The 20,021-nt window shown below is 29.8% G+C and overlaps 1 protein-coding gene across 1 annotated transcript; it reads left to right on the forward strand.

Annotated features, from left to right (window-relative positions):
• Positions 1 to 13,952: 13,952 nt before the first annotated feature.
• Positions 13,953 to 17,357, forward strand: cta (Guanine nucleotide-binding protein subunit alpha cta). The gene is made up of 5 exons (XM_035884880.2): positions 13,953 to 14,397; positions 14,897 to 15,157; positions 15,296 to 15,346; positions 15,474 to 15,691; positions 15,782 to 17,357. The coding sequence occupies exons 1-5, from the start codon at positions 14,176 to 14,178 to the stop codon at positions 16,137 to 16,139; spliced, it is 1,110 nt and encodes a 369-aa protein (XP_035740773.1). The 5' UTR covers positions 13,953 to 14,175; the 3' UTR covers positions 16,140 to 17,357.
• Positions 17,358 to 20,021: the final 2,664 nt, after the last annotated feature.

Genomic DNA, 20,021 nt, shown 5'->3' on the forward strand with positions numbered 1-20,021 from the left:
TTCCGCGATACCGATCCGCTATACCATTCCGCTTCAATGCACTGGCTTCTTAACTAACAGGGTATGCGTAGCTTTAGCTACAACACACCTCTTACAGATAGCTCCACCATTTGCACCGTCCGCTTCAGACATAACGAATTATTAAGCACATCCGATTTCGTGCTTTCCGAATTTCGAACAAACAAAGCGCACTCCTTAGAAATACTAATCGCGTCCCGACACTCACGTGTGTGTTATAATTACGTAGATTCTACTGTTAAGCCGAAATTCGCGAAGTACCCCCATCGAAATTTGGAAAAAATCAAACGAAGTCCACGGTAGGACCTTTAATCGCGCCCGAACACCCACGCGAGTGTTAGAAAAACGATGACTCTACTCTACAATTCGCGTTTTCGATTCGAACAATCAAACGAAGTTTAATCGCGCCCGAGAACACCAACGCCTGTGCCCGCCGACACGCGCGCCAGTGTTCTTCCTATCCTTCCCGTATTCGCGCGTAGAAATCGATGATGAATCTTGCCATGCGATGTACCATCCGGTCGCAGATGAACCTATCCCTCGATGATCTATCCTGGAAAAGAAAAAGTTAAAGAGAAAATAAAAGAACAAAAGAATATATAAAACAGAAAACAATATATATACACATATATAAAATACAAATAGAAAATATACATAAATAGATAAGAGACCTTAAAAATGAAACGAAAAAAGAAGCAGCATGCACCATCCTATGGGTCCTACCTAAAGCTTATAAATCATAATTAATAAAAATATATTAAAAACATAATTAAAAACATAAACACATAATTAAACACAGAATTAAATACATAATTAGAAAGAAACAACATAAATAAATATTAAGAAAACATAATTAAAAGGAAATAACATAATAATAACATAATTGAAAACATAATTGAAAAAGAAAAATTTGAGATAGAAACGAAAGCCGAAGAAAGAAAAGAAAGCCCCAGAAAGAGAGGAATAGAGAGCCCCAAAAAGATAAGACAAGAGAAACAGTTCTATATGATGCTGAGACAGCAGCCCGCACAGAAGCCCTCACCCACAGGCCCCTCCTGTGGGTCCCACCCGAGATATATAAAGGTTAATTAATGAGAGTAAATAAGAATAAATAGAAATGACAACGGATATAAAATTGTGATAGATAAATTTCCTTATCGTTCTGTAAGAAATTATTGTACAATAAATTCTGTTATATTTCTTCTTTCGAAGAATTATTAGCTATATAAGATGGAAATATATTAATGTTTAGTTGGAATTAGTTTGAAAAGATATTGGAAAAATAATACAATATGCAGCCATTCGCTCGGTAATACTTGCATTTAAAAGTTTACAATTAAACTTTGCAAGTATTAACGACCCAGGTCTCACTACGTGGAAGTTGCTGCATATGGAGACCCACGAGCTAACGGTGACTCTACTTTACTCTAAAATCCGCGTACCGCGATACCGATCCCTCATGCCTTCCGCTTCGGATATCTTGGGCATGGGACAAAGCTAACAGGAAGTATCTAGCCTTAGCTACAGGGACTCCACTTACAGAAAGCTTAACCGTTCGACACCCTCCGCCTCAGGCATAACGGATTATTAAGCACATCTGAATTCGTGCATCCGAATTTCGAACAATCAAAGCGCATTAATCGCGTTCGCGACACTCACGTTAGTTATAGTTACGTAGATTCTACTGTTCTATCCAAATTCGCGAAGTAATCTAATCGATATGTCGAAGAAATAAAACGAAGTCCCCGGTAGGACTTTCAATCGCGCAAGCGAACTCTTACGTGAGTGTTAGAATAACGGTGACTCTAAGTTGAAATCCGAAGCGCACCCCGAATTTCAACACTAAAACGAAGTCCATGATAGGACTTTTAATCGCGCCCGGACACCCACGCAAGTGTTCGAAAATCGGTGACTCTACTCTAAATAAACTAATCGAATATTCGAGCAAACAAAACGAAGTCCCCGGTAGGACTTTTAATCGCGCACGCGAACACCCACGCGGGTGTTAGAATAACGATGACTCTAAGTTGAAATCCAAAGTGACATATGCTAACCGGTATTTAGACTTTCCATGATATTTGTCGGGATTTCCGCCCCGCTACCAAACATTAGGATTGTCATAACATCAGCCAGCTATGTACAGCACTACAAGGTAAACCGTTCGCGCACCCCGAATTTCAACACTAAAACGAAGTCCATGATAGGACTTTTAATCGCGCCCGGACACCCACGTAAGTGTTCGGAAAACGGTGACTCTACTCTAAAAAAACGCGTTCGCGAGGTAATCTAATCGAATATTCGAGCAAAAATTTAAACGAAGTCCCCGGTAGGACTTTTAAGTCGCGCCCGCGTTCATTCACGTGAGTGTTAGAAAAACGATGACTCTACTCTAAATTCGCGTTTTCGATACGAGAAATTAAACGAGATATAATCGCGCCCGAGAACACCCACGCTTGTGCACGCCGGCACGCACGCCAGTGTTCTTCCTATCCTGCCCGTAACCGCGTGTAAAAATCGATGATGAATCGTGCCAGGCGATGACGCATTCGTCCAGAGGTGAACCTATGCCTTGATGATCTATCCTGAAAAAAAAGAAGTTTAGGAGAAAATAAGAAAAAGAAAAGAAAAGACACATTGAATATCGCTGCAGGATTGCTCGATCATCCCTGAAAAAGAAAGAAAGAAGATGAATAAAAGGAAGATAAGAAAATAGAAGTAGCTCTGCACGCTGCTAAAACAACAGTCCGCTTCATCTCATGGTTCCTACCTAATGCTTAAAAATAAAAATTAATTAGAATATATTAATAACATACCTAAAAACATAAAAACATAAAAACATAATTAAAAAGAAATAACGTAAATAAATATTAAAAAAACATAATTAAAAGGAAATAATATAATTAAATTCTGAAAAGACATAATAAAAAGAAATAACATATTAATAACATAATTAAAAACATAATTAAAGAAGAAAAATATGAGTAATAAAAGAAAGCTGCTGAAAGATAAGAAAACAGAAGTAGCTCTGCACGCTGCTGAAACAACAGTCCGCTTCATCTCGTGGGTCCTACCTAATGCTTAAAAATTAAAATTAATAAGAAAGTATTTATAACAAACCTAAAAACATAAAAACATAATTAAAAAGAAATAACAAAAAGATATTAAAGAAACATAATTAAAAATAAAGAACATAATAATAATCTGAAAAGACATAATGAAAAGAAATAACATATTAATAACATAATTAAAAATATAATTAAATAAGAAAAATATCAGATAGAAAAGAAAGCTGAAGAACGATAAGAAAATAGGAACAGCTCTACACGATGCTAAGACAGCAACCCGCACAGAGGCCCACACCCATGTCTCCATCCCATGGGTCCCACCCGAGTCTAATAAATCATAATTAATAATAGTGAATAAGAATGAATAATATGAAATAGAAAGGAGAGCCCCAAAAAGAGAAGAAAAGAGAAGCAGTTCTATAAGATGCAGAGAAAACAACCCGCACAAAGGCCCACACCCATGGGCCCCTCCCATGGGTCCCACCCGAGATATATATAGAGAATAATTAATGACAGTAAATAAGAAAAAATAGAAATGACAGTAATTATACGAACGATAAAATGCTGAATTTAATTTGATTAAACTTAAGAAAAATAAAAGATTAATTAAAAAGATATGAAATATTCTAAACACAGATATAAATAAATATTATTCTCTCTGAAAGAAATATTATATTTATTAATCGATAATATATGATAATATATGTACATGTTCTCTATAACGTTGTTAAGAATATCTTATTGTTTAAATATTAATTAATTATACTTTACGTATATCGTACATTGTTTAAATGTTAAGATAATCGTATTTATTAATTATTCCTTCCCGTGGTCGCGATCTCACGACTTAAACCTAGCTGAAAAGAAATAAGGAAAAAGAAAGAATATGTATATATGTATATTAATTATACGAACGATAAAATTCGGAATTTAATTTAATTAAACTTAAAAGCTAAGAAAAAAAGAATATTAATTAAAAAAGAATGAAAAATTCTGAATACTGATCTAAAGAAATATTATATTACTTTTACATTTCATAGATATGTGATTTTAATATAGAACTCGATTTTATTAAAATAAAATTATGAATTGAATTGAACTTTAGAAAAGATAAAATGTGCTAAATTTATCAATCGACTTTAACGTAAAATTTAATTTTATTAAACTAGAATCATAAATTCAATTAAGTTTTAAAAAAAGTTTAATATTAAAAAGGCATAAAATATGAAATAATCCTATTCGCGTACGCGTGGCAATGTGGGAATATTATTTACAGAAAGTTACTTCATCTCAGTTTTTTAAATTTACACCCCTACACCCATCACCATAAGAGCATTTTGAGTGACAACATGGTAAAATTAAAATACTAACATAGTAAAACTAAGAGCCATTCTCGAAAGTTCCTTAGTGAACCTTCGAAAATAACTCAATAGCCTAATAGTTGTCCTCTTGAGCCACATGTTGTCTTCGGCATATAGCCACTTCTTTGCTTCGTGCCTCAATCTAATCGATTATCACTCTAAAACTATAACGACAAAATTTGATTCCAAATTCTAAGATATGAAAGAAAACCTTAATACAACCCTAACGAATCTGAAAACTTATTATTATCCTTTCGAAAGATACTTTTTTGCTGCGTGGGAGAAATTAGATATTAATTATAAAAAAATTAGAAATTAGATAATAGTATATTAATTGCTGAAAATCCTAAGCTAAAAAATAATTAATTTATCATCTAGGCTTACGGATTATGTCTCTTTGTTTTTTAGCAATCATTCTACTCGATTTTTCTATTTCAATACCAATGACTCTATCGAGACTTTTTTTATATCAATTTAAATTGATTAAATATTTAATTACTAATTATTTAAAAATATAAAGCAAACCCTTGGACGTTCCTTCTTACAAACGAATATTTTAATTATTGTAATAAAATCATCTACAGTTTCGTTTGTAATCCAGAGACTATCCATCGCGAGTGTCTTCTTACTCGTTCCTTATTAGAACTTATGAATATCGATTCTTTACTTATTTCCACGCGAGTAAAATATTTAAAAATGTATTAAAATATTCAAAATCTCAAATAATTATAAACGCTTTGAGCAAGAAGACCCTATCCTGATCTAATAAATAAATGACAAAATAAGAAACCATTCACGAGTAAATCTCCGAGGAAATTTACTCGTGGTCACTCAATGCTCTTCTACTAATTAATTACAACCAATCACCCGTGCCGATTCGGACCTTTCGTCCTCGACATGATTGAGTGATTGGAGGGACTTAAAAATTCACTCACTACTTAAGAAGTTCTGCGATGGCTCCAAAACACTCGTTCAGATCGAAATTGAGAGTGGACGATTCATATGTGGTTGAAAATTAGGTAGGTCGACATCGAAGTTGATCAAGAATCTCTTCAATGATGCACTGACTCTATATCGCGATAGTTATTTTTTAACGATCGGTCACTGAATTTACTTCGCGAAACTCTACTGTTTTTTATAAATACAGCCCATGCGACTGTTAAAAAATTGATAAAGTTTCCGAACAAACACTGACTCTAACGACTGCATTGCACGCAGACGTTGCAAAAACTTTTGCTTTTTAAATCACGAAACGCGAACGAACGAACACTGCTTCTATTTCGCGATATTTATATTTAAGAGATACAAATATTCGAATACAACACTGGCTCCCGAGCGGTTGTAATTAAGTTCTGAAACAACAAAATAAAAACAAAATTATTAATATCACCGTTATAATAAGAAACTGTATAAATTATGGAAGAAACGTAAGATATAAAAATATATTTACCTTAATATTCGTTGATACTTGCAGCGAAGACATCCTGAGACACTTTAGATGTTTTTTCGTCAAAAGAAAAAGGAGAAATGATTCGGTCATCGCGATTTAGAATTTTTAATGTTTAAATAAATGAACTATTGTTTAAATATTACTCTATTCTATCCCGCGTGCAATAAAAATCTTTTAAATAATTATAAAATTATCGATAATGTTAATTTATTAGCTTTCGCGTTTAGAAAAGTGAATCACGTTGTGCACAGGTCGGCGGACAAGAGAAAACTAACTCAAGAACTGTCAAAGTCGTGAAAAAGTGTATTTATGTTTATATTACACGAGGCAACTACTCCGAAATTAAAATTTTAAAGTAATAGAAGTTTAAATTAAAATTATTTTAAGTCCCGCGCGCGATTCAGACTTTTTAATGTTTAAATAAATGAACTATTGTTTAAATATTACTCTATTCTATCCCGCGTGCAATAAAAATCGTTTAAATAATTATAAAATTATCGATAATGTTAATTTATTAGCTTTCGCGTTTAGAAAAGTGAATCACGTTGTGCACAGGTCGGAGGACAAGAGAAAACTAACTCAAGAACTGTCAAAGTCGTGAAAAAGTGTATTTATGTTTATATTACACGAGGCAACTACTCCGAAATTAAAATTTTAAAGTAATAGAAGTTTAAATTAAAATTATTTTAAGTCCCGCGCGCGATTCAGACTTTTTAATGTTTAAATAAATGTACTGTTGTTTAAATATTACTCTATTCTATCCCGCGTGCAATAAAAATCGTTTAAATAATTATAAAATTACCGATTATATTAATTTATAAGCGTTATTATTTAGAAATTACAATCACGATGTGCATAGAACGAAGTGCAAGAGAAAACTAACTCACGAACTGTCAAAGTCATGAAAAAGTGTATTTATGTTCATATTACACGAGGCAACTACTCCGAAATTAAAATTTTAAAGTAATAGAAGTTTAAATTAAAATTATTTTAAGTCCCGCGCGCGATTCAGACTTTTTAATGTTTAAATAAATGAACTATTGTTTAAATATTACTCTATTCTATCCCGCGTGCAATAAAAATCGTTTAAATAATTATAAAATTATCAATAATATTAATTTATAAGCGTTATTATTTAGAAATTACAATCACGATGTGCACAGAACGAAGTGCAAGAGAAAACTAACTCACGAACTGTCAAAGTCATGAAAAAGTGTATTTATGTTCATATTACACGAGGCAACTACTCCGAAATTAAAATTTTAAAGTAATAGAAGTTTAAATTAAAATTATTTTAAGTCCCGCGCGCGATTCAGACTTTTTAATGTTTAAATAAATGAACTATTGTTTAAATATTACTCTATTCTATCCCGCGTGCAATAAAAATCGTTTAAATAATTATAAAATTATCAATAATGTTAATTTATCAGCTTTCGCGTTTAGAAAAGTGAATCACGTTGTGCACAGGTCGGAGGACAAGAGAAAACTAACTCACGAACTGTCAAAGTCGTGAAATAATGCGTTTATGTTTATATTACAGGAAGCAACTACTCCGAAATTAAAATTTTTAAGTAATAGAAGTTTAAATTAAAATTATTTTAAGTCCCGCGCGCGATTCAGACTTTTTAATGTTTAAATAAATGAACTATTGTTTAAATATTACTCTATTCTATCCCGCGTGCAATAAAAATCGTTTAAATAATTATAAAATTATCAATAATATTAATTTATTAGCTTTCGCGTTTAGAAAAGTGAATCACGTTGTGCACAGGTCGGAGGACAAGAGAAAACTAACTCACGAACTGTCAAAGTCGTGAAATAATGCGTTTATGTTTATATTACAGGAAGCAACTACTCCGAAATTAAAATTTTTAAGTAATAGAAGTTTAAATTAAAATTATTTTAAGTCCCGCGCGCGATTCAGACTTTTTAATGTTTAAATAAATGAACTATTGTTTAAATATTACTCTATTCTATCCCGCGTGCAATAAAAATCGTTTAAATAATTATAAAATTATCAATAATATTAATTTATAAGCGTTATTATTTAGAAATTACAATCACGATGTGCACAGAACGAAGTGCAAGAGAAAACTAACTCACGAACTGTCAAAGTCATGAAAAAGTGTATTTATGTTCATATTACACGAGGCAACTACTCCGAAATTAAAATTTTAAAGTAATAGAAGTTTAAATTAAAATTATTTTAAGTCCCGCGCGCGATTCAGACTTTTTAATGTTTAAATAAATGAACTATTGTTTAAATATTACTCTATTCTATCCCGCGTGCAATAAAAATCGTTTAAATAATTATAAAATTATCAATAATATTAATTTATAAGCGTTATTATTTAGAAATTACAATCACGATGTGCACAGAACGAAGTGCAAGAGAAAACTAACTCACGAACTGTCAAAGTCATGAAAAAGTGTATTTATGTTCATATTACACGAGGCAACTACTCCGAAATTAAAATTTTAAAGTAATAGAAGTTTAAATTAAAATTATTTTAAGTCCCGCGCGCGATTCAGACTTTTTAATGTTTAAATAAATGAACTATTGTTTAAATATTACTCTATTCTATCCCGCGTGCAATAAAAATCGTTTAAATAATTATAAAATTATCAATAATGTTAATTTATTAGCTTTCGCGTTTAGAAAAGTGAATCACGTTGTGCACAGGTCGGAGGACAAGAGAAAACTAACTCACGAACTGTCAAAGTCGTGAAATAATGCGTTTATGTTTATATTACAGGAAGCAACTACTCCGAAATTAAAATTTTTAAGTAATAGAAGTTTAAATTAAAATTATTTTAAGTCCCGCGCGCGATTCAGACTTTTTAATGTTTAAATAAATGAACTATTGTTTAAATATTACTCTATTCTATCCCGCGTGCAATAAAAATCGTTTAAATAATTATAAAATTATCAATAATGTTAATTTATTAGCTTTCGCGTTTAGAAAAGTGAATCACGTTGTGCACAGGTCGGAGGACAAGAGAAAACTAACTCAAGAACTGTCAAAGTCGTGAAATAATGCGTTTATGTTTATATTACAGGAAGCAACTACTACGAAATTAAAATTTTTTAGTAATAGAAGTTTAAATTAAAATTATTTTAAGTCTCGCGCGCGATTCAGACTTTTTAATGTTTAAATAAATGAACTATTGTTTAAATATTACTCTATTCTATCCCGCGTGCAATAAAAATCGTTTAAATAATTATAAAATTATCGATAATGTTAATTTATTAGCTTTCGCGTTTAGAAAAGTGAATCACGTTGTGCACAGGTCGGAGGACAAGAGAAAACTAACTCAAGAACTGTCAAAGTCGTGAAAAAGTGTATTTATGTTTATATTACACGAGGCAACTACTCCGAAATTAAAATTTTAAAGTAATAGAAGTTTAAATTAAAATTATTTTAAGTCCCGCGCGCGATTCAGACTTTTTAATGTTTAAATAAATGAACTATTGTTTAAATATTACTCTATTCTATCCCGCGTGCAATAAAAATCGTTTAAATAATTATAAAATTATCAATAATATTAATTTATTAGCTTTCGCGTTTAGAAAAGTGAATCACGTTGTGCACAGGTCGGCGGACAAGAGAAAACTAACTCAAGAACTGTCAAAGTCGTGAAATAATGCGTTTATGTTTATATTACAGGAAGCAACTACTCCGAAATTAAAATTTTTTAGTAATAGAAGTTTAAATTAAAATTATTTTAAGTCTCGCGCGCGATTCAGACTTTTTAATGTTTAAATAAATGAACTATTGTTTAAATATTACTCTATTCTATCCCGCGTGCAATAAAAATCTTTTAAATAATTATAAAATTATCGATAATGTTAATTTATTAGCTTTCGCGTTTAGAAAAGTGAATCACGTTGTGCACAGGTCGGAGGACAAGAGAAAACTAACTCAAGAACTGTCAAAGTCGTGAAAAAGTGTATTTATGTTTATATTACACGAGGCAACTACTCCGAAATTAAAATTTTAAAGTAATAGAAGTTTAAATTAAAATTATTTTAAGTCCCGCGCGCGATTCAGACTTTTTAATGTTTAAATAAATGAACTATTGTTTAAATATTACTCTATTCTATCCCGCGTGCAATAAAAATCGTTTAAATAATTATAAAATTATCAATAATATTAATTTATTAGCTTTCGCGTTTAGAAAAGTGAATCACGTTGTGCACAGGTCGGCGGACAAGAGAAAACTAACTCAAGAACTGTCAAAGTCGTGAAATAATGCGTTTATGTTTATATTACAGGAAGCAACTACTCCGAAATTAAAATTTTTTAGTAATAGAAGTTTAAATTAAAATTATTTTAAGTCTCGCGCGCGATTCAGACTTTTTAATGTTTAAATAAATGAACTATTGTTTAAATATTACTCTATTCTATCCCGCGTGCAATAAAAATCGTTTAAATAATTATAAAATTACCGATTATATTAATTTATAAGCGTTATTATTTAGAAATTACAATCACGATGTGCACAGAACGAAGTGCAAGAGAAAACTAACTCACGAACTGTCAAAGTCATGAAAAAGTGTATTTATGTTCATATTACACGAGGCAACTACTCCGAAATTAAAATTTTAAAGTAATAGAAGTTTAAATTAAAATTATTTTAAGTCCCGCGCGCGATTCAGACTTTTTAATGTTTAAATAAATGAACTATTGTTTAAATATTACTCTATTCTATCCCGCGTGCAATAAAAATCGTTTAAATAATTATAAAATTATCAATAATATTAATTTATTAGCTTTCGCGTTTAGAAAAGTGAATCACGTTGTGCACAGGTCGGAGGACAAGAGAAAACTAACTCACGAACTGTCAAAGTCGTGAAATAATGCGTTTATGTTTATATTACAGGAAGCAACTACTCCGAAATTAAAATTTTTAAGTAATAGAAGTTTAAATTAAAATTATTTTAAGTCCCGCGCGCGATTCAGACTTTTTAATGTTTAAATAAATGTACTGTTGTTTAAATATTACTCTATTCTATCCCGCCTGCAATAAAAATCGTTTAAATAATTATAAAATTATCGATAATATTAATTTATTAGCTTTCGCGTTTAGAAAAGTGAATCACGTTGTGCACAGGTCGGCGGACAAGAGAAAACTAACTCAAGAACTGTCAAAGTCGTGAAAAAGTGTATTTATGTTTATATTACACGAGGCAACTACTCCGAAATTAAAATTTTAAAGTAATAGAAGTTTAAATTAAAATTATTTTAAGTCCCGCGCGCGATTCAGACTTTTTAATGTTTAAATAAATGAACTATTGTTTAAATATTACTCTATTCTATCCCGCGTGCAATAAAAATCTTTTAAATAATTATAAAATTACAGATAATATTAACTTTAAGCTTTATCGTTTAGAAAAGTTAATCACGTTGTGCACAGGTCGGCGGACAAGAGAAAACTAACTCAAGAACTGTCAAAGTCGTGAAAAAGTGTATTTATGTTTATATTACACGAGGCAACTACTCCGAAATTAAAATTTTAAAGTAATAGAAGTTTAAATTAAAATTATTTTAAGTCCCGCGCGCAATTCAGACTTTTTAATGTTTAAATAAATGTACTGTTGTTTAAATATTACTCTATTCTATCCCGCGTGCAATAAAAATCTTTTAAATAATTATAAAATTACAGATAATATTAACTTTAAGCTTTATCGTTTAGAAAAGTTAATCACGTTGTGAACAGGTCGGCGGACAAGAGAAAACTAACTCAAGAACTGTCAAAGTCGTGAAAAAGTGTATTTATGTTTATATTACACGAGGCAACTACTCCGAAATTAAAATTTTTAAGTAATAGAAGTTTATATTAAAATTATTTTAAGTCCCGCGTGCGGTTCAGACTTTTTAATGTTTAAATAAATGTACTATTGTTTAAATATTGCTATATTCGATCTCGCGTGAATTAAAGATCATTTAAATAATTATTAAATTAACGAGGGTATTAATTTATAAGCTTTCGCATTTATAAAGAGAAAGCATTATGTGCAGACTTCGGAGAGCTACAGAAAGCTACCTGGATAATCGTCAAAGTTAAGAAAAAGCGCTTTTTTGTTTACATTATGTAAGGCCAACCACCCCGCAATTGAAATTTGAAAGTATAGTAATTTTATATTAAAATTATTTTAATATTCTAGTGCGTTTTCGTTTTCTAAATGTTTCAACTAATGTACTATTGATCAAATATTAGTTTATTCTATTTTGCATCCTTTAGTGACGGATCTAAAGAGTTATACAATCTTTAGCTGAATATACTGTTGTTTAAATATTCCATTATTGCATTTCGTGTACATTGTGGATTGTTTGAACAATTATAAAATTGTTGTATCCGTAAGATGATTAAAGGTAGCGTTATGTAAAGATTCTATTATGACGTTTTCTTCTCAGAGTAGGAAGGGAGACTAACGTGGTAACTTGCATTGTCCTTCCGACGGTCCTTCCTGTTTACATTCACGAACGACGAAGATCGAAATAAAGTTATTCTATCTATCGCTTCTTAAGAGCTATTCATTAATTTTATATTTAATAATATTTTTTAGTATGACATTTATGGCAAAATATCTATTTTCACATAATATAACTTAACAAAGTTTATAAATAATAGTTGTATCTCTGTATTTTCTTTTTTATATAGATACTGTGCATCACCTTTATGGGCACTTTGAGACTCCAGACATTTTCATTTCTCCGAATAATATGTCTTAATGATTATATTATAACAAAGGTGTTTAATTATATAATAATGTAATGATGATAGAAATAGTAAAATATCGTAAACATTTTATTCTATAGCCTCTTTAAAATAATTGTTTGAAAAGTGTACAATAATTGTGTAATTACATTATCATTTATGTTTATCAATATAGTTAATGTCTATTTATGTTAGATCAAATTTGGCGCCGTAACTTACGCCCTCTAATATGATAGTCAATAATTACTTTTTTCTTTAATAATAAGCAGTACCCGGCAAGTCAAATAATAGAAATAGGGCTGTATCACTCGAACGATCACTTTTAAGTATCTAAACTTTTCGACGACAATATGACGGCCGACATTTTAGGTACTCATTATATATATATACATACATCTATGTATATATATACATATACACACACACACACACACATATACACACACATAGATATATGTATGCATGCACATATACGTTAAACGTTTAATAATTTATTTCTCAATTATTTGTTATTAATTTTCGTAGTCTTATATTATTCTTAGAACTCTACGGAACATTTGAAATGTTTATAATTAAATCTTCATAATTAAAATTCGTAAAAGTTAAATAAATCATATTTTTAATCAATGATGTACACAAATATACACACACACACACGCACAAGTTTCTAGATTAATACGTCACAGCCATTAATTAAAAAATTATGTATTAACTATTAGGAACATTTTATGTAGATTAAGCATCAATAGATATTAATTATTACTGAATGTAAGGAAGAGAGATTAAAAATTCTATAAACAAAAAAAAGGAAAAAACTTGTCATTCGCGACGAAGAGGAGAGGAGTAGGAGGAGGAGGAGGAGGGAATTGAACACCGACATTTAGTTTCCCCATCTAACACGCTAGCTGTTTAAACACCAATATATTCCACCATGGCACTTGTAAAACTTATATAAAAGCACAATATCTCAACTTAAAAATCTTTATATGTACATCTCATCATTGTGTTAATTTTATTTAACTTTTCAGCATCTCATGAATCATTAATAGATTGTGATAATCATTCGGATAATTTTTGAAATTATTTACTTTTGAAAGACTGCGCCTAATCTTCTATTTTGTATAAATACATATTTAAGATTGGCATTAATTTACTCCAAGTACGAATAATTCTACATATGATTTCTGATGATTAGAATGAAGACGTAAAATAGGTCGAATTGCGAGTATGATCGAGAAAACAGGTTGCTTCTTTCGAGTAGAGTCATTCTAACCTCGTGCTGCCTCGTGCATATTCGTATTGGCGGAGGCTTGGACTGGCGGGGAGGGGAGGTGATGGCTGCGGCTGCGGCTGCGGCGGTGAATAGACGGAGGACGCGCGCGGAGTATAAGCGTGTGTCAGCGTACATCATAATACGGTGTGTTTGTGCCTCTGACATAGACGGAATAAATCGAGGAAGACATTTCTTTATTTGACGAAAGAGAGAGCAACGAGTACGCGAAAGAAAGATAAGAAGAGTGTGTGAAACGGGTCCATGGTGTGAAACGAGGATAGTAAGATGGCGGGATCACTAACGTGGTCGTGCACTTGTTGTCTACGATTCAAGTTCAGCCCAGAAGAGATCGAGCAGCGATACAAAAGTCAAGAGATCGACCGGATGCTAGAGAAAGATCGGCAAACTTTTCGCAGGCAGGTTAAACTCCTGCTTCTCGGTGCTGGAGAAAGTGGAAAATCAACATTCCTTAAACAGATGCGAATTATACACGGAATCAAATTTGAGGTATGACGAATAGTTACGTGTCCAAGTGTCGCATTCCTATCTGCCAATTTCGTTGCGATACGAGCGTCAAATTAAAGGAAAAATCGTATATTATTTATTGGCACGTACTTTATTTTCCTGCTACCTTGATCGAATCGAATGTAAAAAAATTTTTTCTTTTTTTTTTCCAACTTACGTCTCTATCCAAATGTCTTGTCTCATGTATCTTCTCTAATTACACTTGTTCATTGATGTTCAAGAAAACAACAGTGTCATTCTGATGTCCTTTACTATTCAATTTCATAAGCATAAGATAGAGCATGCAATTGAATATATTAATACTCAATCTTGATTTTATAAGAGTACACTGACCGATAGAAGTATGTTATTATCTTTCAAATTCTTCTATCATATATTTGACTTGCTAGACTTGGTCCATTCTATTAATTAAAACGTTTAAAACGTTTAAAACGTTTAAAACGTTTAAAACGTTTAAAACGTTTAATACTTCATGTTACAGCCTGAATTAATTAAAGAGTACCAGCATATAATCTATCAAAATATAATCAAAGGAATGAAAGTATTGGTAGATGCAAGAGATAAGCTGAACATACCTTGGGAAAATCCTAAAAATTATGATATTGGATATCAGTTATTGAAATTTGAGAATACCATGGTTTTGGATACTAGATTGTTCCTCCATTATGTACCAGCGTTACAAAGTTTATGGAAAGATGCATCTATTAAAAAAGCATTTGATAGAAGAAGAGAATTTCAATTAGTAAGATGCTATTTTTTATACTCTCTCTCCCTCCCTCCCTCCCCCCTCTCTCTCTGTCCCCCCTTATATGCGTTTTAGCTAAAGGTAATATTAAAATATATTAAATGAATAATTTATAAAATAATCTTCTATTTCCAGAGCGATTCGGTCCAATATTTTCTGGATAATCTCGATAGGATTGCCAAAGTGGTAATGCAATATATCATTAATAAATAATTCTTTCACTGCATGACATGATTATTTCATAAGGTGCAACCAAGAAAATCCTGTAGATTAAAATTTTGAAATATTTTATTGACCTCCGTCTTGTTTTTAGGATTATGCTCCTACGCATCAGGACATTTTACACTGTAGAAAGGCGACAAAAGGAATTTCAGAATTTGTCATACCAATAAACAATATTCCATTTCTATTTGTTGATGTCGGTGGACAGAGATCTCAAAGACAAAAATGGTATCAATGTTTTGACTGTGTGACCTCTATATTATTTCTTGTATCTTCTTCGGAGTTTGATCAGGTCTTATTAGAAGATAGGTAATGAATAAAACACTGAGGTGTATAAATATAATAAATCAGCTTTGCGAACAGTCTTTGTGTATTTATTTATTTTGTTTGAAATTTTAGGAGGACCAATAGATTAGAAGAATCAAGAAATATCTTTGATACAATAGTGAATAATATGATATTTGGTGGTGTGTCAATAATTTTGTTTCTAAATAAAACTGATCTCTTGGATAGAAAAGTAAGATCGCATGATACCAATGTTCGCTGGTATTTTCCACAATTTACGGGCGATTCACATTCCATGAAGGATGTACAGAATTTTATATTGGAAATGTTTATATCTGTCAAAAAGGATCCAAGGAAACCTTTATTCCATCATTTTACTACTGCTGTCGATACAGAAAATATTAAAGTTGTATTTAATGCAGTAAAGGATACTATTTTGCATCGCAATTTGGAGTCTTTAATGCTCCAATAATGTAAAGTAAGAATGGAGGAAGCAGTTATTAATGGTTAAAAGGTATGTGTACAGTACTAGCATTAATTGTATAATATAGGCCGCCAATTTATAGCATTAAAATTGCTCGCATTGGCAGTTAGAAGAGTTTACATTCTTGCAGGACAATATTCGTTGATATAAGCTACATTATTTATTTCTATATCAGTTACGTAAAATCGAGCACACGTACAACTGATCTATATTAGGGAATGAAAAAAAAAAAAAAAGGAAAAAGAAAAAAAAGAAAAAAGAGAGAAAAAAAAGAAAAAAAAAACAAGTAATGTCTTGTCTAAAAGTATGTCAACTTCTTATGCATTGTATCTATTGATAATTATTTTTATAGTATCTTTAAAAGCCTAAAAAATTTTGTATATAAGGCCTTATGGACATTATATAATTCATCTGGTTTAATTTAGACATTTTTTTTTTTTTTTTTTTTTTTTTTTTTTTAATGAGAATTAATTTCATTTCATTCGGTACATATATTAATATACTCTATAGAAATTTAGCTTGTTGCTATCTCGTGCTGCTAAGTGTGCTGAAGATACTGTCTACACGGACAAATTTGTTTTAGGCATAAAAATAACTTATTTATACTTAAGACTAATTATCTTTGTTAATAATCACTACCTTAAGCGGAGAGTAAACCAAATATTAGCTCCATGCCATATAAACCAAATGAGACTAACCACTTGTGTTCAAACGTTAATATATTAACTGATTTGCTTCCAACTATGGCAAAACATATACTGATTATTTGATTTCTAATTTGGAATTATCAAGATCATATGATTAAAGTGCTTTTGATTTTTATAGAAAGAATTACATTTCATTTTTAATAGTTAATAAAAATTTCATATGGGATGTAATATATGACCAAATTTCGAGATAAGGTACATGTATGCTATATTTAGAGTTGAAAGATGCAAATCGTAAAGGTAAAATCTTATTTTAATTATGATTATAATATATAATCATGCGAAATGTTAATGACAAAATTAAGATTTGCTTATTGATCTTTAATACGTCAAATTTGAAATGTTGCTATTTTTCATATATAAATATTATAATCTTTATATTTGTAGCTTTATAATTATTGCCTATACTAGATGCTTATCTATACTTCAGTTACCATCTATTTTATGAATTAATGAGTGAAATCAAAATAAGCAAATCTAGACTGATAAACAATCGTAACTTCATATTTTACATCCTATTTGTACTCATTGAAAAGTTTTTTGAAGATGATCAGTATTGATAATTTTTTTCTTCTTTTTTTTTCTTTTTTTTTTTTTTTTTTTTTTTTTTTTTTTTTTTTTTTTTTTTTTTTTTTTGAAAACTGTGATTGCGACGGTTGTCTTTGGTTTCTAAACACTCTCGAGTACAAGCTTATACGAATAATATTATCTGAACTGTATTTGATATAATTTAATTGTAATTATATTTATCTGTTAATATACACTTTATATATTATAATAAATACTTCGATCATAAATTTGAGTTATCGAATGCATAACATGATTTTCAAATAAAAATAATAAGAATAATAAAAATATTTAACTGTGCAAAATGAATAATATAAAAGATATGCCAATTATATAATATGTTTTTGAAGATCTTTACAAATCTTTTTCTATAAATAACTTCGATTATCTTTCCTTTCTGTATATTATATTGAAATTTGTATGTTAGGACAAAACAGTTTTTATTATGTGGCTTGAGATTTCTACTTCTCAACTGGTGGAATCTTTGTAAAAGTCTTAATGCCAGTAATAAGTATATACATTTGCATAGATGGAATAATTTCATTTGATACTACAGATTTTATTGCACGCCAAGGATTTTATGTAATGATGCTGATGAAACCAAAGACTGCTATAGTATAAAATGAAAGAGATAAAATTCCATATAACTTGGTTTATATAAGTTTAATTGTAAAGTATAATATTATAAATTTATTTAGGGATGAATATATAATATTGTTATTTCATAAGCGTGTTTTGTACGAAGTATTTTTGGAAATACAATTCAAAGGTGTGAAAGCAGTTATTTCCAATATTTAGTCTGATCGTCTATTACATAAAAGTCTTGGTTCTTCTTATTATTTACATATAATAAGAATTATGAAACAGAAAATAGAAAAATACGCTTTAAATATTTGCTATTATCTATAATCAATGACAGATTGTAATAGCATAATATTTGGTCTAAACAAAATCAATGACCAGAATCTGCACTTGGAATCATATAAAATTTATATATACTTACATCATGCAAAGACAAGATGGAGAGTGTAGTAATTAATAATGTTTTTTACGTAATCATACATTCCTAAAAATTTTATAAAATTCAAGTCATTTAATGCCTTTATAAGATTACTAAATTTACAATGTTTTTTACTTGTAAGTACATTGCAATTGTCTCCAGAGTTAATCTTTCTGAGACAGTACTATTGTACGATTTTATACTGTTTGTACTTTGTATGAATGAATAATGAAACAAACTGTCGATTTATACTTTTTATAAAGGTCATTTGTCATTTTTTATAAAACTATTTTGAAGGGAATTGGAGTCTTGATATATATATATATATATATTAAATATCTATTTATAAACCCAACTATATATAATAATAGTAATATTATAGGAATCTTCCAAGAATTGTATAATTGCGAAAAACAAAATATACGAGTCTTAAGAGATTAAATTTTAATGAAAAACCAAAAAGAAAAAGGAACAAAAAATGTAGCAATAAATTATGTCTTTGTGTGATTGACAAATATTTATCTATTGCCAATTAAAAAATGATTCCAATATCGTTTTAACTTAATAAATAGCAATATTCATTCTATTTTGAATGAACAAAAATACATAAACGAACTATGCTCGTAATGTTGATCATTTCACAAGAGAAAAAAAATAGAACGGATTTTCGTTCTACGGACACATTTATAAGGAATAAGTAATAAAATTTTATAAGCTTGTGCCAAGGAAGAAAATTATTGAAATGTCTTTCATTGGATATTAGCTGTTTTTTTTTGCATTTTCATATCGCCTGGACACAAGAAAAATAAGACAAGTCCAAAATGAAATCTTTTTCGATAGAACAATATAAATACTTCATTAATATTTTATTAAAATCGATTAAATTTTTTTTGTTCGTATATCGATTATATAAAAACTAAATTTTATATATATATATATATATATATATACGCGCGTGTATGTGTGTGTGTGTGTGTGTGTGTGTATGTATATATATATTTATATCTCGTATATGATAATTTCGCAATTGTATCATTTTTCTTGCACACAAATGTCCCCTTTAGATTAGTTTGTTAATATAATCAATGTTTTTATTCAATACATATTGAATCTATTTACAGAATTTTCATTTAAATAAATTATGCACTTTACTGATTCCTTAAATAATTGTATAATAAGCATTTGCTTTGAATTATACTGAAAATACGAATTTTTTTCATGAATTTTATAATAATAAATTAAATAATTCACTTATTTTTAACATTGTATATTCTGTTACTTTTTTCATTTACGTATATTTTTAAATGAAACCAAATGGAATTGCATATAATGCCGAATTTTACTCATTTAGAGCAACTATTAGATATGTTTAGAAATGCATAAAACATGAACATACTAAATGAACACTGTTGCTGGAGACATTGTACATGACTGTATAAAAATCATAGGAATTATCATTTTTGAATATATATATATATATATATATGCATATGTATATATGTATATGTATATGTATAATAGTTATTTAGATATCGCTTAGTGCAATCGCAATTTTTATATTTTACCCATCCACAAGTTTATTATTTAATAGCAAGT

This window comes from Vespa mandarinia, chromosome 19 (genome assembly GCF_050613455.1).
Source record: "Vespa mandarinia isolate Hongniang chromosome 19, ASM5061345v1, whole genome shotgun sequence".
In the NCBI taxonomy this organism is placed as follows: Eukaryota; Metazoa; Arthropoda; class Insecta; order Hymenoptera; family Vespidae; genus Vespa; species Vespa mandarinia.

Bases quoted from the DNA above. Each gene is read 5' to 3' on its own strand.
- cta (XM_035884880.2), top strand. From the start codon at position 14,176: ATGGCGGGATCACTAACGTGGTCGTGCACTTGTTGTCTACGATTCAAG. The intron at 15,158-15,295 runs GTAAGATGCTAT...TTCTATTTCCAG, and splicing joins GAAGAAGAGAATTTCAATTA to AGCGATTCGGTCCAATATTT. The intron at 15,347-15,473 runs GTAATGCAATAT...TCTTGTTTTTAG, and splicing joins TCGATAGGATTGCCAAAGTG to GATTATGCTCCTACGCATCA.